General features: G+C 45.4%; 1 protein-coding gene across 2 annotated transcripts in view; it reads left to right on the forward strand.

Annotated features, from left to right (window-relative positions):
- The window catches only part of LOC110486697 (speckle-type POZ protein), a 103,413-nt gene that overhangs the window by 36,182 nt on the left and 44,297 nt on the right, over nt 1-22,934 (forward strand). For both annotated transcript variants that reach the window (XM_021558476.3, XM_090196984.1), the window contains exons 3-6: nt 14,155-14,422; nt 14,832-14,953; nt 15,176-15,327; nt 21,316-21,443. In XM_021558476.3, coding sequence (XP_021414151.1) covers nt 14,345-14,422; nt 14,832-14,953; nt 15,176-15,327; nt 21,316-21,443 — 480 coding nt within the window. In that variant the 5' untranslated portion in view covers nt 14,155-14,344. The remainder of the gene's footprint in view (nt 1-14,154; nt 14,423-14,831; nt 14,954-15,175; nt 15,328-21,315; nt 21,444-22,934) is intronic.

The raw sequence follows: 22,934 nt of genomic DNA on the forward strand, positions 1-22,934 counted from the left end.
CTGCCATTAGGTACCGAGATGAGATCCTCTCAGACCCCTTGTGAGACCATATGCTGGTGCGGTTGGCCCTGGGTTCCTCCTAATGCAAGACAATGCTAGACCTCATGTGGCTGGAGTGTGTCAACAGTTCCTGCAAGAGGAAGGCATTGATGCTATGGACTGGCCCGCCCGTTCCCCAGACCTGAATCCAATTGAGCACATCTGGGACATCATGTCTCGCTCCATCTACCAACGCCACGTTGCACCACAGACTGTCCAGGAGTTGGCGGATGCTTTAGTCCAGGTCTGGGAGGAGATCCCTCAGGAGACCATCCGCCACCTCATCAGGAGCATGCCCAGGCGTTGTAGGGAGGTCATACATGCACGTGGAGGCCACACACACTACTGAGCCTCATTTTGACTTGTTTTAAGGACATTACATCAAAGTCGGATCAGCCTGTAGTGTGGTTTTCCACTTTAATTTTGAGTGTGACTCCAAATCCAGACCTCCATGGGTTGATAAATTTGATTTCCATTGATCATTTCTGTGTGATTTTGTTGTCAGCATATTCAACTATGTAAATAAAAAAAGTATTTAATAAGAATATTTCATTCATTCAGATCTAGGATGTGTTATTTTAGTGTTCCCTTTTATTTTTTTGAGCAGTGTAGTATCAGTAGGGCTGTCTCCATGGTTCTCGTAGGGCTTTTGTCTGAGTGGCTCTTAATCCATCGCTCCTGCCTGCAGCTCTGCAGCCCCGGCTCTGCTCTGACACGCTCCTTGCCTCTGGTCTTTGTGTGTCTGGGGGATCAGGGCTGCTCTGTGCTGAGCTGGCTGGACAGACACAGCTCACCTTACATGCACCACAACCACCACAGGTTTTTGTCAGAGCTTTACATGTCTGTCATACAGGTGCTGTATGTTACTCTTCCAACCGTCAATCCTACCTGTAACTGCATTCCTTATACAGTGGGGCAAAAAAGTATTTAGTCAGCCACCAATTGTGCAAGTTCTCCTACTTAAAAAGATGAGAGAGGTCTGTAATTTTCATCATAGGTACACTTCAACTATGACAGACAAAATGAGGGGGAAAAAATCCGGAAAATCACATTGTAGGATTTTTTAATGATTTTATTTGCAAATTATGGTGGAAAATAAGTATTTGGTCAATCACAAAAGTTAATCTCAATACTTTGTTATATACCCTTTGTTGGCAATGAGAGGTCAAACGTTTTCTGCAAGTCTTCACAAGGTTTGACTAGGCCACTCCAGGACCTTGAAATGCTTCTTATGAAGCCACTCCTTTGTTGCCCGGGCGGTGTGTTTGGGATCATTGTCATGCTGAAAAACCCAGCCACGTTTCATCTTCAATGCCCTTGCTGATGGAAGGAGGTTTTCACTCACATCTCACTATACATGGCCCCATTCATTCTTTCCTTTACATGGATCAGTCTTCCTGGTCCCTTTGCAGAAAAACAGCCCCAAAGCATGATGCTTCCACCCCCATGCTTCACAGTAGGTATGGTGTTCTTTGGATGCAACTCAGCATTCTTTGTCCTCCAAACACGACGAGTTGAGTTTTTACCAAAAAGCTATATTTTGGTTTCATCTGACCATATGACATTCTCCCAATCATCTTCTTCTGGATCATCCAAATGCTCTCTAGCAAACTTCAGATGGGCCTGGGCATGTACTGACTTAAGCAGGGGGACACGTCTGGCACTGCAGGATTTGAGTCCCTGGCGGCGTAGTGTGTTACTGATGGTAGGCTTTGTTACTTTGGTCCCAGCTCTCTGCAGGTCATTCACTAGGACCCCCATGTGGTTCTGGGATTTTTGCTCCCCGTTCTTGTGATCATTTTGACCACACGGGGTGAGATCTTGCGTGGAGCCCCAGATCGAGGGAGATTATCAGTGGTCTTGTATGTCTTCCATTTCCTAATAATTGCTCCCACAGTTGATTTCTTCAAACCAAGCTGCTTACCTATTGCAGATTCAGTCTTCCCAGCCTGGTGCAGGTCTACAATTTTGTTTCTGGTGTCCTTTGACAGCTCTTTGGTCTTGGCCATAGTGGAGTTTGGAGTGTGACTGTTTGAGGTTGTGGACAGGTGTCTTTTATACTGATAACAAGTTCAAACAGGTGCCATTAATACAGGTAACGAGTGGAGGACAGAGGAGCCTCTTAAAGAAGAAGTTACAGGTCTGTGAGAGCCAGAAATATTGCTTGTTTGTAGGTGACCAAATACTTATTTTCCACCATAATTTGCAAATAAATTCATTAAAAATCCTACATTGTGATTTTCTGGATTTTTTCCCCCAAATTTTGTCTGTCATAGTTGAAGTGTACCTATGATGAAAATTACAGGCCTCTCTCATCTTTTTAAGTGGGAGAACTTTCACAATTGGTGGCTGACTAAATACTTTTTTGCCCCACTGTATGTTGTATTCTCTTGCCCTTAAGGCCAGTATCTCTTCCTGTCTTTATTTACAGTAGCCATCATACTACATTATCATCTCGCCAATCTCTGTTACCTTAGCCTGTTACCTTTTGATTCCTGTATCTGGAAATCAAGTTATCCCTTTATTCCTCCATGTATGTCACCTGTTCCTTTGACCCTCACTGATCTTGGAGCAGTTTTTATCCCCGACTCAGTGAGACTCCTAGATCATATCAGCGCTAAGATCACACTTCAATTGCTCACCACACAGCAGCCGGCTAGCATGCAGGGAAAATTATACATACTCTAATAGCAGAGTTTTTCAGTGATCAGTTATGACTGGTCTGTCTGTCTAATTGGTGGGGAACCTTCAGTCAGTACCATGTGTGTTTTTCAATTAGGGGTCAGAGCCTTCAGCTGATCAATCTGGTCTGGACACACTGCTTTAATACGCTCCCTTTCATCGCTCTACCACCCGAGCCGCTTTTAATTCAACCTGACCTTCTAATTAGCAGACGTCATTAACCCTCTGTCAGATGTTTCGCCAGAGCTGGGGGAAAGGAAGGTGTGGGGGAGGAGGGGGGGTGATGTTAAAATAAGGTAACGAGAATCTACGTATTTTGATATGTGGATAAACTTCACCTCCCACTTCCCTTGGCTGCACATCCTCCCCCTGGCCAGGTGGTGGCGATGTCTGGCTGCTCGGCGCGAGCTAGCGTGTGTCTTCTCTCAGCAGGAAGCGGGCCCGGAGGGAGAGGCTGCTGGGTGGTGCCGTGTATTTGATGTTTCTCTTTCATGTTGCAAGTGAAAGGGAATTTAAATGGAGAGCCGTTATGCGTCTGCTTTTTTTTCCAGAATGAATGTTTTTTTTCTTGAGTAGAGCAGTAGCCAGCTGTAATGAATTCCAGAAGGGGTTCCATCTTCTCTTGTCATCCAGCAGGACCTCCTATTTCACAGCAGGCCCGGCATCTTTAAGTCCCTGCCATATGTTGACATGTTGTTCAGGCTAAATTTGAACTATTCGATATGGATGTATTTAGACACTCACTAGTCCAGGGTTGAGCAATAACTTCGGTTTGAGGGCCACCCCGGGATTCCAAAATTCAGCAGTTTTTCCCGGACTGATTTGTTTGTCTAAAGCAGTTTGTGGACCAGAGAAAGGACAGTTATTTGAAAATGTAGAGGTCCATTATCACTTCTCAATACATTGTCTAGTTTTAGAATTTCAAGAGTGACCTGGATTGTTTTTTAACCTTGACCATGTATTTTTTTTACTCAAACCACCCCGAGGTCTGACCTGAATGGGCTCGAAGGCCGTCACTACACAAATTGACTACACTTGCACTAGTGTAGGATTATGTCTATCTACAAATGTTCAATATATACCCAGGGCTTTCTTAATGTGGTTCCTTTTTATTTATGTTTCTCAAACTAGAGTATGTATTAACTTGTGTTTATTAAGAAGTGGACTGTTGAATCTGCAAGCTCCCTACAAGCTACTGTCCAGCTGTATATTAACTCTAGGAGAGAGAGAATGGAGTGTTCTGAATGCTGATAGATTGGAATCATGGCTGGTCTGCTACATACAGTGGGGAGAACAAGTATTTGATACACTGCCGATTTTGCAGGTTTTCTTACTTCCAAAGCATGTAGAGGTCTGTCATTTTTTATCATAGGTACACTTCAACTGTGAGAGACATATTCTAATACAAAAATCCAGAAAATCACATTGTATGATTTAAGTAATTAATTTGCATTTTATTGCATGACATAAGTATTTGATCACCTACCAACCAGTAAGAATTCCGGCTCTCACAGACCTGTTCGTTTTTCTTTAAGAAGCCCCCCTGTTCTCCACTCATTACCTGTATTAACTGCACCTGTTTGAACTCGTTACCTGTATAAAAGACACCTGTCCACACACTCAATCAAACAGACTCCAACCTCTCCACAATGGCCAAGACTAGAGAGCTGTGTAAGGACATCAGGGATAAAATTGTAGACCTGCACAAGGCTGGGATGGGCTACAGGACAATAGGCAAGCAGCTTGGTGAGATTATTAGAAAATGGAAGAAGTTTAAGATGACAATCACCCTCAGTCTGGGGCTCCATGCAAGATCTCACCTTGTGGGGCATCAATGATCATGAGGAAGGTGAGGGATCAGCCCAGAACTACACGGCAGGACCTGGTCAATGACCTGAAGAGAGCTGGGACCACAGTCTCAAAGAAAACCATTAGTAACACACTACGCCGTCATGGGTTAAAATCCTGCAGCGCACACAAGGTCCCCCTGCTCAAGCCAGCGCATGTCCAGGCCCGTCTGAAGTTTGCCAATGACCATCTGGATGATCCAGAGGAGGGATGGGAGAAGGTCATGTGGTCTGATGAGACAAAAATAGAGCTTTTTGGTCTTAACTCCACTCGCTGTGTTTGGAGGAAAAAGAAGGATGAGTACAACCCCAAGAACACCATCTCAACCGTGAAGCATGGAGGTGGAAACATTCTTTGGGGATGCTTTTCTGCGAAGGGGACGGGACGACTGCACTGTATTGAGGGGAGGATGGATGGGGCCATGTATCGCGAGATATTGGCCAACAACTTCCTTCCCTCAGTAAGAGCATTGAAGATGGGTCGTGGCTGGGTCTTCCAGCATGACAACGACCCGAAACACACAGCCAGGGCAGCTAAGGAGTGGCTCCGTAAGAAGCATCTCAAGGTCCTGGAGTGGCCTAGCCAGTCTCCAGACCTGAACCCAATAGAAAATCTTTGGAGGGAGCTGAAAGTCCGTATTGCCCAGCGACAGCCCCAAAACCCGAAGGATCTGGAGAAGGTCTGTATGGAGGAGTGGGCTAAAATCCCTGCTGCAGTGTGTGCAAACCTGGTCAAGAACTATAGGAAACGTATGATCTCTGTAATTGCAAACAAAGATTTCTGTACCAAATATTAAGTTCTGCTTTTCTGATGTATCAAAAACTTATGTCATGCAATAAAATGCAGATTAATTACTTAAAAAATCCAGAATATCACATTGTTTGATTTTGTTTTAGATTCTGTCTCTCACAGTTGAAGTGTACCTATGAAACAAATTACAGACCTCTACATGGTTTGTAAGTAGGAAAATGGCAGTGTATCAAATACTTGTTCTCCCCACTGTATGAGTAGACTAAACTCCCACTGGAACTTTCTCGTGAGAAAGAGACCCACGAGGTAGATTGGATGCCTCGACTGTCAGTTAGACTACCTGAACTCACCTGGGATGACTGAGAAACATTCATATTGCCCCAGGCTTTCCCCAGTTCCAAGATGGCGTAGCAGTCAGACGTCTTTGTCCTCGTCTTATATATCTTTTTATCTTTTTTCTTCGCATATATTTTAAAAATATATATTTTTCTTAACCTCATCTTCAACATACTCTCATTCAATCCGTCTCACCCAATGTGGGATGGATCTGCTATTTTCTTTATTTTGAACCGGAACCCCCAACAGAAGCTAGCCAGCTAACTAGGTCGTAGTCATCGGCTAACCTTGCCAGTCTGCACAGCGCGACTCAAACCAGAGCAAATCACTTTTTTTCCATATCTCTGGTTTCCTACCGCAAGCTCTGAACCTTTTCAACTGTATCATCGCAACTAGCTAGCTGCTATCCGAGTGGCCACTCCTGGCTAACGTCTCTGTCCTGAAGCAAGAACCAATTAGCCTGGAGCTAGCCTTTGCTAGCACCATCTCCCAGCTAGCTGAAGAGGTCCATCAGCCACTCCGTGGGCTACAATACCTTTTTTGCCAATTGGCCTGGACCCCTTTTACTGCTGACACGGAGCCCCGCCTATCCATCACGACTGGACTACGGATGTAATCTGCCCGAGAGGGTTTTTCAACTGGCTCCTCCGTTGCGACGTCCCCTGAATGCCCGCCTGCTAGCCGCGGCCCGCTAGTTGTCGAGAGCATATTGGACTGTTAGCTGAATAGGTCCATCGGCCAATTTCAAGGGCCACTATGCCTATTTTGCCAATTGGCCTGGACCCTTTTACCACACGGAGCCCTGCTGATCCATCACGACTGGACTGCCGACGTAACAGCACGAGGGGGCTACAACAGACTTCTTCCTTCGCGGCGTCCCCCTTCTGCTAGCTTGCTATCCCAAGGCCCGCTTGCTGTCTGAATCGCCCCGTCTCCGGCCCGCCGAGCTACTCACTGGACCCCTATGATCACTCTGCTTCGCATGCCTCTCCCTAATGTAAATATGCCTTGTCCATTGCTGTTTTGTTTAGTGATTATTGCCTTATTTCACTGTAGACCCTCTGTCCTTGCTCAACACTCTTTAGCTAACCATTTAGTTCCACCTCCCACACATGTGGTGACCTCACCTGGTTTAAATTGTTTCCAGAGACAATATTTCTCTCATCGTCACTCAATGCATAGGTTTATCTCCACTGTATTCACATCCTACCATACCTTTTGTCTGTACATTATACCTTGAATCTATTCTTCCTCGCCCAGAAACCTGCTCCTTTTACTCTGTTCCGAATGTTCTAGATGACCAGTTCTTATAGTCTTTAGCTGTACCCTTATCCTACTCCTCCTCTGGTGATGTAGAGGTTTTTCCAGGCCCTGCAGTGCCTTGCTCCACTCCCATTCCCCAGGTGCTCTCATTTGTTGACTTCTGTAACCATAAAAGCCTGGGTTTCATGCATCTTAACATTAGATGCCTCCTTCCTAAGTTTATTTTATTCACTGCTTTAGCACACTCTGCCAACCTGGATGTCCTAGCCGTGTCTGAATTCTGGCTTAGAAAGACCACCAAAAACCCTGAAATTTCCTTTCCTAACTATAACATTTTCCGACAGGATAGAACTGCCAAAGGGGGCGGAGTTGAAATCTACTGCAGAGAGAGCCTGCAGAGTTCTCTTACTATCCAGGTCTGTGGCCAAACAATTTGAGCTTTTACTTTTAAAAGTCCACCTTTCCATAAACAAGTCTGTCACTGTTGCTGCTTGCTATAGACCACCTTCTGCCCCCAGCTGTGCCCTGCACACCATATGTGAATTGGTTGCCCTTGTCGTGTCTTTGGCTATGCCGGATTAAGTGATATGACATGCCATTCTATAAAATCCTTTCTCCGTAATTAATATTACCTGATTGAGCTAATCCTGTAAATGTAATTAACTAGAGAGTCAGGGCACCACGAAAGAATATTTATGGAGCTGTTATCTTCCGAATAAACTCTTACCCAAGAGAGGTTATGTGGGACGCTAGCCCATCTGGCCAACATTCAGTGAGATTGCAGAGGGCCAAATTCAAATACAGAAATACTAATTTATAAAAATTCAGAAAACAAAACATATTTTACATGGATTCACAAGAAGTTCATCTTTAAACCTAACCACGGTGTCAGATTTAAAAAATGCTTTACGGCAAAAGCATACCTTACGATTATTTGAGAACATAGCCCAGTTGACAAATTATTACAAACAGTAACCAGCCAAGCAGAAGCGTTACAAAACTCAGAAATAGAGAGAAAATGAATCCCTTACCTTTCATGATCTTCATATGGTGGCACTCAGAAGACATTCATTTACTCAATAAATGTTCATTTTGGTCGATAAAGTCTCTTAATATCCACAAACCTCTGTTTTGTTTGTGCATTTTCTTCAGTAATCCACAGGCTCAAACGCAGTCAAAACAGGCAGACAAAAAAATCCAAATTGCATCCGTAAAGTTCATAGAAACATGTCAAACGATGTTTATATTCAATCCTCAGGTTGTTTTTAGCCTAAATGATCTATAATATTTCAACCGGACAATAACGTCGTCAATATAAAAGGTAAACAAGAAATGCACTCTCGGGATTGCGTATGAAAAAGCTCAGTGACACGTCAGGGTCCACCCATTCAGACTGGTCTTACTCCATCATAAGAATACAAGCCTGAAACAATTTCTAAAGACTGTTGACATCTAGTGGAAGGCATAGGAACTGCAAATTGAGTCCTAAGTCAATGGATACTGTCATGGCATTAAATAGAAAACTACAAAACAAAAAAAATAAATCCATTCAGGAAGTTTCTCAGGTTTTCGCCTGCCGAATCAGTTCCGTTATACTCATAGACACTATTTTAACAGTTTTGGAAACCTTAGAGTGTTTTCTATCCAAATCTACCAGTTATAAGTAATATCATATATTCTGGGCCCGAGTAACAGGCTGTTTAATTTGGGCATGCTTTTCATCCAAAATTCCAAATGCTGCCCCCTACCCGAGAGGTTAAAGACCTAGTAATATTTTACATCAATAGCAGTCAATATTAATCGTCACCTTAATTCAGTCTCATCTGAAAGTTGTACATTCTTGGTTATCTTCATGAACCCTGGCTAACAGGTTGAATCAGCAATACAAAATTGGGTTTAACTATTTATTTACTAAATACCTAACTAATCACACAGAATTACATATACAAAGAATGAATCATACCTTGATTACAAATTACGTCATAAAGGGAATGTCCCTAGTGGGCGGAACAGATATGACAGCTGGTTACAGTGAGTGAAAGAATGGGAAGACTGAGGGACAAAGGGAGAAGCTGTGCTATCGTAAATACAGTATCTTATGCATTCTAAATTACCGCCCATTTGGAAAAGGAAAATGCAATAAATATTTACTCTGAGCTGCGCTTCGGTAGGTTGGTGGTAGATGGAAGGCCGTGTCGCCAAACCGAGTCCTTTGTCCTTTGGAGAATGTCTCTGGTGGTCGATTGGATACGTTGTAGTAAGGTCGTTGTGTGGTAGATAGGATACTCTGTCTGTTCCTTCCTAACCTGCGTTTGCAGCTGCGGTTGCTAACTCAACGGCTAGGAGGTATCACTTCTGTAGTGAATAAGAGTTCAAAGTTCATACCATTCGCAACCAAAGCTCACGCTGAGGTTGGCTTAGTTCTGTAGTTGACATGTTAGTCCTTCTAACGCAGAGGCTGCAGACCTCACGTACTTGTAACAGAAGGTTATATTGTCGTCAAGGGCTTATATAGTGGAGGGAGAAGGGCGTGTTTCACAGTCTACAGCCCATGTCTCTTCACATGGGGCGGGTCACTGATTGAGCAGAGCCCTAACCTTATGAAAACCCAAATCTCTCATTTGGAAGCTAAAATTACATTGAATCTCTTCACCAATAATTTTATATTCGAACATTTAAATTGAACAACAATTCCATGTGGATCCGATAACAATGTGCAGACTTTCCACTGTAGAGTTTGTCATCTTATCATTGATGAGAATGTCTCAGATGACAACCGAACTGTACCACTGCATATGTTCAATTGGTCGGATTACCAGAATATAGTTAATTTCCCCCCCACCTTCTGATGTTCCCAGAATCTCTGTTAACCAAGGGGTTTTCAAATTTCACATCGGTAGGGTAGAGAGAGGAACAAGGGGGAAAGAGGTATTTATGACTGTCATAAACCTACCCCCAGGCCAACGTCATGACACCCCCCATCTATCTTCAGAGCTCGTGCTGTTCGGTGACCTAAACTGGGACATGCTTTAAAACCCCGGCCATCTACAATCTAAACTTGATGCTCTCAATCTCACACAAATTATCAATGAACCTACCAGGTACAAGCCCAAATCCGTAAACACGAGCACCTTCATAGATATCATCCTAACCAACCTGCCCTCCAAATACACCTCTGCTGTCTTCAACCAGGATCTCAGCGATCACTGCCTCATTGCCTGCGTCCATAATGGGTCTGCGGTCAAACCCCTCATCACTGTCAAATGCTCCCTAAAACACTTCAGCGGGCAGGCCTTTCTAATTGACCTGGCTCGGGTATCAAAAAAGCCCTTGGTTCAAAAAAGTTCTGGGACACTGTAAAGTCCATGGAGAATAAGAGCACCTCCTCTCCTAGCCTCAGTGCAGTAGGCAGCTGGAACACCGATAAATCCACGATAATTGAGAATTTCAAAAAGCATTTTTCTACGGCTGGCCATGCTTTCCACCTGGCTACCCCTACCCCGGTGACCTGCATACTCTCGTTGGCTGGCCCTCGCTTCATTTTCGGGCGCCAAACCCACTGGCTCCAGGTCATCTATAAGTCTTTGCTAGGTAAAGCTCTGCCTTATCTCAGCTCTCAGGTCACCATAGCAGCACCCACCCGTAGCACTTGCTCCAGCAGGTATATTTCACTGGTCACCCCCAAAGCCAATTCCTCCTTTGGTTGCCTTTCCTTCCAGTTCTCTGCTGGCAATGACTGGAACGAACTGCAAAAATCACTGAAGCTGGAGACTCATATCTCCCTCACTAACTTTAAGCACCAGCTGCCAGAGCACCTCACAAATCACTGAACCTGTAAATAGCCCATCCAACTTCCTCATCCCCATACGGTTATTTATTTAGCTCCTTTGCATCCCAGTATCTCTACTTGCACATTCATCTTCTACACATCTGTCACTCCAGTTTTTAATTGCTATATTGAAATTATTTTGCTACTCTGGCCTATTTATTGCCTTACCTCCCTTATCCTACCTCATTTGCACACACTGTATATAGATTTTTCTATTGTATTATTGACTGTTTGTTTATTCCATGTGTAACTCAGTGTTATTTGTGTCGCATTGCCTTTCTTTATCTTGGCCAGGTCGCAGTTGTAAATGAGAACTTGTTCTCAACTAGCCTGCCTGGTTAAATAATTATTTATATATATATATATATATATAGATAGATAGATAGATAGATAGATAGATAGATAGATAGATAGATAGATAGATAGATAGATAGATCCTAGATCTGAATGAATGAAATATTCTTATTAAATACTTTTTTCTGTACACAGTTGAATGTGCTGACAACAAAATCAAACATAGGAACAACAAGCATAGGAACTGAGAAGTGGTCTGTGGTCACCACCTGCAGAACCACTCCTTTATTGGGGGTGTCTTGCTAATTGCCTATAATTTCCATTTCTATTCCATTTGCACAACAGCATGTGAAATTTATTGTCAATCAGTGTTGCTTCCTAAGTGGACAGTTTGATTTCACAGAAGTGTGATTGACTTGGAGTTACATTGTGTTGTTTAAGTGTTCCCTTTATTTTTTGTTAAGAACTCTTTTTATTTTTTAAAATATGTTTTTATATATATTGACTTTCAATGTAGCAAGTATTTTTTGCATATATCATAACATCTTCTGCACCCTTATCTTCTGTTTCTAATGGGAGGGATGGAGAGGACATGACATCATTCAGACTGTTGGTTTCTTGGGAACTGTTTGTCCACATGCCTATGATTGAGTAATGCACTCGCCTCTTAGTGGTGAGGTGAAGGCTGTGGTGGGAGGGAGATCTGGATTTGCACAGTGAGAGAGGCCTGTCAATGTAATTAATATAAATGTGATCCAGGTCTCCTTTCTCCCTCCTCATCCTGTCGGTCCCCTCAGCAGCAGACTAGGATGGGATAGGGAAATGAGATGTGGGCGGTAGGCATTCACGCATGTACACACGTACACAACCCGAGAAACACTCACATCGCACCACTGCCATCCTTACCTCATACTTTGTCTAGTGATTGTTTTCAGGGGAGCACACAATCCACACAACCCTCTTAACGCTCTCTGACGTACTGCTGTGGTGATATTTATTTCCCCTGCCGTGTGTATTCTCACCTGTTAGTCCTCCTGTCCATTGGTGCTGACTGTCACCAGCTGAATCACCATGATGAATGAACCGTCTCAAGACTTTGAAGTGAGGGAGTACAAGGATTACCACACACACACACTACCACATGCCCCACTATCTCTGAGTTGTTACTGTCATTTGTCTGCTTCTCTGCTCCTGATGATTGTCATGAAAAGACAAATCAATCCCCAGCTTTATTCTGTTTAATTGTCATCTGGGTGTATTTAGAAAAGCTGTGAAGTTGTTAGCGATGGTGCCAGTATTGTCATGTTTTCTTAGTGGTTCCCTTGTGATCGCTGTTGGCAGCACACACATTGGGAGACAGTAGCCTATACAGAGACATGCGAACACACAGCTTAAGGAAACATACGGGGGCACACATTTATTGCACACATGCAACGCACACACTCCGCCACACAGCAGTTTGCATGTGTGCATGCGTTTGTGCACTTAAGCTGCATATTTGTTACACCCATGAACACCCACAAGTTCACACAGACTATAATTAATTGTTAGGAAGTCTCAGGTAATTTTAAATTGCAAATCCGTGCTGCCTTGTTCTTCATCTTTTGATTAATATTGAATTGTTTTACTGAGTGAAAATGCCACCAGTGTTTTTCATCAGATGCAAATAGAACAAAATAAGAAACAGAAAGATCAGATCCAACAAAGTTCTCTAAACATTCATGAAGTCCTGTCTGTGTCGTCTCACCCGTCTCCAGGCAGAGGTGGACCCCCCCAATTGCCCTTTCCTTCCCTTTCTCTCTCTCTCACACAGATTCTGGGAAGTTATCTAGGTCCTGAACTTCCAATCCAATCAGCCACTAATTAAGAAGCAAAGCGAAGGGATTGTCTGGCTGCGAGACAGGGGGACTTGCAGGTTGACTGAGAAAAGAGAGAGAGAACGAGAGAAGAGTCTTCAATTTGACATGTGCAGGATGAGTGAGAAAATAGAGAAAGGAGCAGGGGGGAGAGGGAGGAAAGGAGCAGGGGGGAGAGGGAGGAAAGGAGCAGGGGGGAGAGGGAGGAAAGGAGCCAGGGGGGAGAGGGAGGAAAGGAGCCAGGGGGGAGAGGGAGGAAAGGAGCCAGGGGGGAGAGGGAGGAAAGGAGCCAGGGGGGAGAGGGAGGAAAGGAGCCAGGGGGGAGAGGGAGGAAAGGAGCCAGGGGGGAGAGGGAGGAAAGGAGCCAGGGGGGAGAGGGAGGAAAGGAGCCAGGGGGGAGAGGGAGGAAAGGAGCCAGGGGGGGAGAGGGAGGAAAGGAGCCAGGGGGGAGAGGGAGGAAAGGAGCCAGGGGGGAGAGGGAGGAAAGGAGCCAGGGGGGAGAGGGAGGAAAGGAGCCAGGGGGGAGAGGGAGGAAAGGAGCCAGGGGGGAGAGGGAGGAAAGGAGCCAGGGGGGAGAGGGAGGAAAGGAGCCAGGGGGGAGAGGGAGGAAAGGAGCCAGGGGGGAGAGGGAGGAAAGGAGAACAAAAGATAATTAGTTTTTTATTTAACCAGGCAAGTCAATTAAGAACACATTCTTGTTCTATTCCCAGGGGTCATCTGTGGTTCTCTAAAGGTGATATTGAAGAGAAGTCATTGGTTAAAGTCACAGTTCTCTCTCATAGATTGTAGATCTATGGTTCAACTGAAGTCCATGCTTTTGTTTCTATTGTGGCTGTATTCACACAGATTGATAGAAGTTTGCACATTTTGGAATAGGCTATGACATTTCCAAGTCAATGTGGTCTTTGAAAGTTGTATGTGACCTTGTGTAGGCTACTTGAGTGAGTGGAGATTGGCAGGCAGGCGTGGGATGATGGTCTTAAGCCTTGCTCTTCACTCTCAGTCACAGATCGGCTGGCGCTCCGCTCAAAGCAAAAGAAAGGCAGAACCATGGCAGATAAACGAGGGCTTTTCTCACTGAAGACGAGCGAGCAGCGTTCACAGCCTCTCTGCTTTGAATGCAGAGGCCCTTTGAAAACAAATGAATTCAGAGCTGTTTTGTCCTACTTACTGAGCAATACCGCTCAATTACAATTAGCCTTTTAGCACACTCACTGACTATAACACCTATGATAATGCAACTCTCTCTGGTTGTAGGGTGTTGCTGTGGATTACCTGGACGTTCCCCAGACGTTATCCTTGGCTGGAGCTTGGTGCTGTGTGTGGTGGTCTGGTGGAATACTTAGCCCATTCAGTGGTGTTGTTGGGCTCAGCCACCCCTCCACTCTGCCTTCCTCCTGGCTGGTGCTCAGGCTCCACTCCGGCCCCCCCTGTCTCAACGCTGGCGATGTCAAGAGTCCCGAGTCCCCCTCCCCCCGCGGACATGTCCAGCGGCCCTGTGGCTGAGAGCTGGTGTTACACTCAGGTAAGCGTGGGGATTGGTGTGTGTGTGTGTGTGTACATGTATCTGTTTTTCTATGTACAGTACTTACACCTGTCAGCCTGTTTGTCTGTCAGTCAGTCAGTCAGGACTGCCAGTGCTGGTGTTTTTGATAACAGCCTGTTTAAAGAAGAGGGATGTTTTTCTATTGATGTGTTTTTCATCTCGCTGTCCTTGCAAAATCATTTTTTGTTGCAGCATTTTAATATCCTTTCTTCTCCCCCTGTTTGTTGTCAATGTTTATTGAGATGAAAGGCATGTTTGATGTGTGGTTTTGAAGTCCAGGCTGACCAACCAGCCACTTAGCTACCTGTATGGAATAGATAAATAAATTAAAGTCATCATGTCTGATTCCTGGTGTGTGTGTGTGTGTGTGTGTCCCTACCTCTGTTAGATCAAAGTGGTGAAGTTCTCTTACATGTGGACCATCAACAACTTCAGCTTCTGTCGTGAGGAGATGGGCGAGGTCATCAAGAGCTCCACCTTCTCTTCGGGAGCCAATGACAAGCTTAAATGGTGAGTGGAGGCGGGGCCAAGAAGTGGGTTTTATGGATAAGCCATAAGGGACGACAGGACCAATAACTTGTCCATGATTGATCTGATTTAGACTCCTAAGTCTGTTGGACAGGGTTTGGTCTCTATTATTTTGGACAGTTACTGAACATAGTTGACTGACCTCGTCTCTGTTTGACTGAGTCTGATGATCACTGATGCTGATCCCTCCCTCTGTGTGTCCAGGTGTTTGCGTGTAAACCCTAAAGGCCTGGACGAGGAGAGTAAAGACTACCTGTCCCTCTACCTGCTCCTGGTCAGCTGTCCCAAGAGCGAGGTGCGTGCCAAGTTCAAGTTCTCCATCCTCAATGCCAAGGGAGAGGAGACGAAGGCTATGGGTAAGTCACACTTGATTTGAGTTGATTTGAATCCCCATTAGCTAATGCCATGACGACAGCCAGTCTTCCTGGGGTCCGACACATGACGAAAATGGCATTACAGACAAAAATACTTTCAAATGTTCATGCATTTAAATAACATTAACAAGTAGACATTACGGACATTTAAAATACCTGAAAGGTAACAGTCAATTCAGGTGTCAGTATCTGTCCAGTCATATGGTCAATCTTAGTAGATGTACTTTTTAATGTTTTCTTGAATATGAATCATTTTTTTGCTTGGGAAATATCTATCCCCAACAACCCACCATCTCTATAGGGTCAGTGGTGCTCTGCTATTGTAATCCCATAGTGTACCTGGCTTGATATTATGTAGGTGTGTGAGAGGTAATGTGATAACAGAACTACTTATAACAATCCACTCTTGAACCTCTCAGCTCAAACCTGTAGCTTGGCAGTAGAACATGGAAGACATGTTGACTAATAGGAACAAGGTTAGGAGGTTTGAGAGATGTATTACCTGTGTCTCTGAGGTTTACTAAGTGAGTGTGTGCATAGGAGGGGGTGAGGGAGCCAAAGTGTCTAATTCAGTGTGCGGGCCGAGGTGTTGATAGCCATATGGGTGTGTATAATCACTGCAGGTGGGATTCGTTCCCCCCCATATTTAATTCAAAGTAGCATGGAGCAATTTTTGTCTTCTGCCTCTTCTCTGGCTGATGAATTGGAAAGGAAATATGTTTCTTCCAATGCCTGCTCTTTTTTAATTAGATTATGTTATGGGGAGGAAAAGCAAACTTGTGTGGAATTGAATTTGAGTGGGCCAGATGTGACCGCTTCCTGGTTATCAGGCTCTCTACCTGGTTGGTTGTCTCTCCTCCGGCACCCCGTCGAGCACAGGAAGTATGGGAGGAGGTGAGGAGAGGAGCAGAGGAGGAATGTTTGTATCAGAGGTGTATGCAGAAAGACTGTACAACCCCCCGCAGTGCAGGTCGTGTAGAAAGGGAAATGGTTTTCCTGCTGAGAAACGTCTACCGCGTGAACTCAACCCCCCCCTCCCTCCCTCACACACTTTCCCTCTCTCCGTTCTACACTCTACATCTTCACTGTGGCAGTGCTTTTTCTCTCCGCAACAACAACAACACATTCACAAACACTACTGTTATGAAACAGTCCCTGGGCCGCATACTGTAATTGTGCATCAAGCTCGCTTGAGAGGCTCTTAAGGTACAGTTAATGCATAGTTGGCTGTGCACATTTCGCTGCACCACTCTAAGAGGGACAGCAGTAGCCTGCAGAGTGGGTGGTAAACACCACCTAGAGCCGTTTCATTCCTTCACTCGGTCAGCTCACCTGAATCTGCCTCTCCACATGACCACTGAAAGAGATTAAAGATGGAGAATGTTGAGAGAAGTGGAGAAAATGTCTTCTGTTCTCCTCTTCGTGTCTCTGGGGGGTTTGCTGTAAATTGTGTTCTTTGGTGGTAGACCCCCCCCCGTCCCCCAGATGCACCCCATCTTCCCCTCAGCTCTCTGCTCGCCTTGTCGCTGGAGAAAATTAACCGCAGCCACCGTATTTGTGACAAGGGACTTCAGCGAGCACTCCGTCTGAGAATATGGCAGTAAAGATAGCTCTATCTGTTCTGGATCATTTAGAATCCAATTAAATCCATGCCTCCTGAAGAGAACCCAGGCCAAATAAAAACAAAGTGCCTTAATTAAGAAGGCTGTGGCTCAGAGTGTGAGGACTGTTTATGTGGCATGTCACTGCTGGGGCTCTCCACACAGTCTCACAGGGCCACACACTCCACTGAAATGGATAGTAAGTCCAAGTACAGATTGGTGTGATACATAGCTAAATAAACAGATATATAGGTGGTTATAAATATGGTTAAAGATGATTGTGAGTAATGTAAAGATGCTGCATATATCATTTGCTGCCTTAAACATGAACTGTTTCAAGTGGATCTGACCTTCAACCTCATACTGTTCAGCCACCCCCACCAGAATAGAGAGCCTCAATCAGTAATGCATGTTGGTCTCCTCTGTTGGTCTCTGATGCTGTTACTGCCTGCTAATGGAGATATATTTGGGCTCCACTGGCAGCCCCCCACCTCTCTCTCCCCCCTCCCCCCTCCCCCCCAAACATCCTCTCCTCTCTTCTCTGCCACATAATTTCTCTCCCTGGCTTAGTCGCTAGCTAGCTGGCTCTCCTGTGGGATTGTGGATGAACGGTTTGTAACGTGTCTCTTGGCCCCCCCTCTTCTCCTGTGCCAGATAAAGCAGCCTGCTGGCAGACACACTGCTGCACTGACAGCTCTGAGAACACACACAGAGAGAGAGAGAGGAAGTCTCCTGCTATATGGCGGTGGTGGCTAGGGTTTATTTAAATGGCGCAGGGCTGAGTGTTCTTCTCAGACAGTGGGCTTTGTAGTGCTTTTTAGGTGCTAAGTGCTAAGGAGAGGTTATGTCTCCAGTGTGTTTGGTCACAGGTTCAAGTTCAGGTTAATTTGCTGTGTGTACACAGGTCTTCATACACTGTATATTTTAAAAGAACGATCTCATTTGCCAGTACAGTGGTTGTGGTATTGTGGTTAGTGTCTTTAGTTCCACATGGTCTCCTGGCTGATTGAAACCTCTGTCTGAATGCTTGCCTGTGGTTGTCAGAGCTAGTTGCCCGCGGTTACTGATGGGGGCGGTCAGGCATTCAGTGTTGTTGTGTTGTGAGAAGAGTCATTGGACAGTCTTTACATAATCACATATCGACACGGCTAGAAGGAACGTCGTTACACATGTTTGTGCTGACACTTGCTTATAGAGCTCATTATTCAATAGAGATGAGATTTTCTTCGGAAATGGCGTGTGTGTGTGCTCGTTTGTGTATTTGTGGTGTGTGTGAGTGAGCGAGCTTGTGTGCCTGCCTTCCTGGTTATATGTCAGCCTATGTAGGTGCGTGGGGGTTGATGCAAATGCAGGTGCTCCATTACACATACTGAAGCGTTGTCTATCATGCTGTTAGACATTGGACTGTATGTGTTGTGTACTGTATTTAATGAATGGGATTTAGACTAAAGGGCAGCTATTGAAGTGGAGGGAAGAAGTGGGATGGGGATGTAGGCAGTAGTGGTTGGGAGGATGGGGTTGGAGTGTGTATGTGTATGAAGGTCTAGGTGTGTGACTGCTTGATTGTGTTTGTGTAATAGGGAAAGCTCCAGGCTTCTTTTGGGATTCTCTAAACCTCCTGCCAGAGAACAGATGATCACGGAGGGATGGAGGGACGGAGGGACGAAGGGATGGAGGGATTAGAGTTGTTTTGAACTGATGTACTTACTGTATATTACACTTTCTCTGTCATGCCCGCACACACACACTCTTAGTGTGACCCACACTATTGAGTTGTGCTCCTTTGTTGGCCCGGAGTGTGATGTTTGCCAGCCAGTCTTCTGGGTGACCTTCTCACTGTGTGTTTCAACCAGGCCCCTGAGCCACAGCCTGAATATGTATTCTATGCTCTCTAAAACAGCCTGGCTCTACTCTCGCTCGCTCTATCTTTCCCTTCTCCTCTCTAAAACTCTGTCCCTGTCTCTCTCGCCTTCCTATTTTTTTCTCTTGTCTCACTGCATCTATCTACATATCTCACCTCACATGCCACCTCTGCCTGCACTGTTAGTGACTGCTTCTATCCACTGTTTGAGTGACATGCTTCCATCGCTGGTCTTCTCACTCCTCTTCCTCCTTTCCTATTTGTTATTCCTGGTGTGTTCCTCCCCTCCTGACTTGGTGACCCAGCCTGCTGTGACCCGACCGTGACCACATGCGTTCTGACCTGAGGTTGATCCGATGCCAGCGTGAGGTTCTGGTCCTGCTCAGGAGACCCAGTCGAGGCAGCAGGGTCAGCTGAGCTCAGCTTAATACACACACGCATACAAACGCACAGGCGCACGCACATGTGCACACAGACATACACCTTAGTGTGGAGAGTGAGCAGGGACTGAGCAGTAGAGGAGAAATCTCACCTCTCTCCCTCTTCCTGCCGTTGGACTCCTCTCACCCTTTCTCCTCCGTTCTCTGTGCTCCCGTTCCGTCCCTCCCTCCTCCCAGCTAGCCCTCTCTCCCTCTTCCTCTTCCTGCCGTTGGACTCCTCTCACCCTTTCTCCTCTGTGCTCCCGTTCCGTCCCTCCCTCCTCCCAGCTAGCCCTCTCTCTCTCTCTCTCTGCTCCCACCGTCCTCACACCTCCATTAGGCTGAGACCCAGCCCCGTAGGAAGTTGTCACAGGCTGCTGGTCTTCTTCCACATACCCTGATAACACACAGGACAATCTCTCCACCACACAGGGAGAGGAGCTGCTGGCCAGGGGACCATGCCTGAGTCTCTCACATATCGGAAAGGAAATAGAGAAAACGCAGACTGAAAGATTTCAGACAAACAGGCAGACAAGGATAAGACTAAGATGCAGTGCTTTTGCTCTGTGTGTTTGTGTATCCAACCATACACTACTTGGCATGTCAAGTCCATAAAAGTTTGACGTGGCTTTCAACAACACAGGTTTAAGATGAGAGAGAGAGGGAGAGACTGACGCAAAGCCTTTAAATGAAAGCCTTCTGACATCAGTTCCTATTATGCAGAGAGGAAAAGAGGAGTGACGATGAATAAAGTAGGAAAAAAAGAGTAGAGAAAAGAGCCTTTTGGAGTGTTTGGATTTCTGTGTTTGGATTTCTGTCAGTCTGAGAGGGTGGCTGTCAGGGCCTGTTTGTAGCCCATCTCCAGGGGAGGGATTAGAGGGAGAGGACCCCCTGATTGAGCACTGGGGTGGAGAACTGGATATGCGTTCAACTCCACCACTGTCTGTACGCATCCCAAATGACAGCATATTCCCTATTCCCTATAGCCCATAGGGCTCTGGTCAATGTAGTGCACTATAAAGGGAATAGGGTGCCATTTGGAGCGCAGCCCCTGCCTGCCTGGTTGACTACTGTACCCACCACTGCATCATACCTCTGCTGGTGAATTTCACATAGAGCTTTCAGCAGAGCTGTTACCCCATCTGAATGACTCCCACTTGGATATGGCAGGAGAGCTCATAAGGCTTGGACCACAGTAGCGTTAGCTGGCCCTACAGGAGGGGCCTGCCCTACAGGAGGGGCCTGCCCTACAGGAGGGGCCTGCCCTACAGGAGGGGCCTGCCCTACAGGAGGGGCCTGCCCTACAGGAGCTTCTTAGATGGGATCCTGTCATTCTATACATGACCAGGGATCTTTATGTGAAGTTTCATTGGAGATCTTTGAGAGGGTCTTGGAGTAGTAAAATGTCTGGGCAGGGAATTCATTGTGATCTGACTTGGCAGACTCTCAGATCCAAAGCCATTTACTACAAATATAAATGCACTCACTTTACTGTATGTGATCCCTGAGGGACTTGAACCTTGGCTTTGTTAGCATCAGTCTTACCAACTGGGCCATCAGAACCACTATGGTACAGCAGTGTCTCTGACTCTAGTTATTGTGTTGTGTACGTTGAGTATGTCCTCAGTGGTTGTGTCCCAAATAACACCCTATTCCCTATGTAGTGCACTACTTTTGTAGTACACTATATAGACAAAATGGTGCCATTTTGGACGCAGACAGTGTATGTACCTATTCCTGGTGAAGGACCGCATGAAGGCATTTCTCTTGTGTGTTTGTAGTGCACAGAACCCTCCCTGCCTCTTCTCAGGCAGACATAGTTGGCAGTCCATAAGCACTTTATAATGGGATGCTTTGATCCCTGCTTATCCCACCTGCTTATCGTGCCTGTGTGCCAGAGATGAGGGAGTGTATGAAAAATGTCTGTGGAGTATGGCATCGTTTTCTTATGAGGTGTTAAAAGTCCCCTGCAGGTGACACTTCCTTCATTCAACCTCCTGTCTGGCTGTGCTCACTCTCAGTTTCTCCTTTCTCATGGTCATGACAGACACACGTGCACTAACTGTCTGTGTTGTTTTCTTTTTTACAGAGAGCCAGAGGGCATACCGGTTTGTCCAGGGGAAGGACTGGGGCTTTAAGAAGTTCATCAGGAGAGACTTCCTGCTGGACGAGGCCAATGGGCTGCTGCCTGACGACAAGCTCACTCTCTTCTGTGAGGTAGGACACAAGTTCACACAACATAGAGATATACAGTGCCTTGCAAAAGTATTCGGCCCCCTTGAACTTCGCGACCTTTTGCCACATTTCAGGCTTCAAACATAAAGATATAAAACTCTATTTTTTTGTGAAGAATCAACAACAAGTGGGACACAATCATGAAGTGGAACGACATTTATTGGATATTTCAAACTTTTTTAACAAATCAAAAACTGAAAAATTGGGCGTTCAAAATTATTCAGCCCCCTTAAGTTAATACTTTGTAGCGCCACCTTTTGTTGCGATTACAGCTGTAAGTCGCTTGGGGTATGTCTCTATCAGTTTTGCACATCGAGAGACTGACATTTTTTCCCATTCCTCCTTGCAAAACAGCTCGAGCTCAGTGAGGTTGGATGGAGAGCATTTGTGAACAGCAGTTTTCAGTTCTTTCCACAGATTCTTGATTGGATTCAGGTCTGGACTTTGACTTGGCCATTCTAACACCTGGATATGTTTATTTTTGAACCATTCCATTGTAGATTTTGCTTTATGTTTTGGATAATTGTCTTGTTGGAAGACAAATCTCAGTCCCAGTCTCAGGTCTTTTGCAGACTCCATCAGGTTTTCTTCCAGAATGGTCCTGTATTTGGCTCCATCCATCTTCCCATCAATTTTAACCATCTTCCCTGTCCCTGCTGAAGAAAAGCAGGCCCAAACCATGATGCTGCCACCACCATGTTTGACAGTGGGGATGGTGTGTTCAGCTGTGTTGCTTTTATGCCAAACATAACGTTTTGCATTGTTGCCAAAAAGTTCAATTTTGGTTTCATCTGACCAGAGCACCTTCTTCCACATGTTTGGTGTGTCTCCCAGGTGGCTTGTGGCAAACTTTAAACAACACTTTTTATGGATATCTTTAAGAAATGGCTTTCTTCTTGCCACTCTTCCATAAAGGCCAGATTTGTACAATATACGACTGATTGTTGTCCTATGGACAGAGTCTCCCACCTCAGCTGTAGATCTCTGCAGTTCATCCAGAGTGATCATGGGCCTCTTGGCTGCATCTCTGATCAGTCTTCTCCTTGTATGAGCTGAAAGTTTAGAGGGACGGCCAGGTCTTGGTAGATTTGCAGTGGTCTGATACTCCTTCCATTTCAATATTATCGCTTGCACAGTGCTCCTTGGGATGTTTAAAGCTTGGGAAATCATTTTGTATCCAAATCCGGCTTTAAACTTCTTCACAACAGTATCTCGGACCTGCCGGGTGTGTTCCTTGTTCTTCATTATGCTCTCTGCGCTTTTAACGGACCTCTGAGACTATCACAGTGCAGGTGCATTTATACGGAGACTTGATTACACACAGGTGGATTGTATTTATCATCATTAGTCATTTAGGTCAACATTGGATCATTCAGAGATCCTCACTGAACTTCTGGAGAGAGTTTGCTGCACTGAAAGTAAAGGGGCTGAATAATTTTGCACGCCCAATTTTTCAGTTTTTGATTTGTTAAA

Source organism: Oncorhynchus mykiss, chromosome 13 (genome assembly GCF_057628025.1).
Source record: "Oncorhynchus mykiss isolate SJ-2025 chromosome 13, ASM5762802v1, whole genome shotgun sequence".
Classification (NCBI taxonomy): Eukaryota; Metazoa; Chordata; class Actinopteri; order Salmoniformes; family Salmonidae; genus Oncorhynchus; species Oncorhynchus mykiss.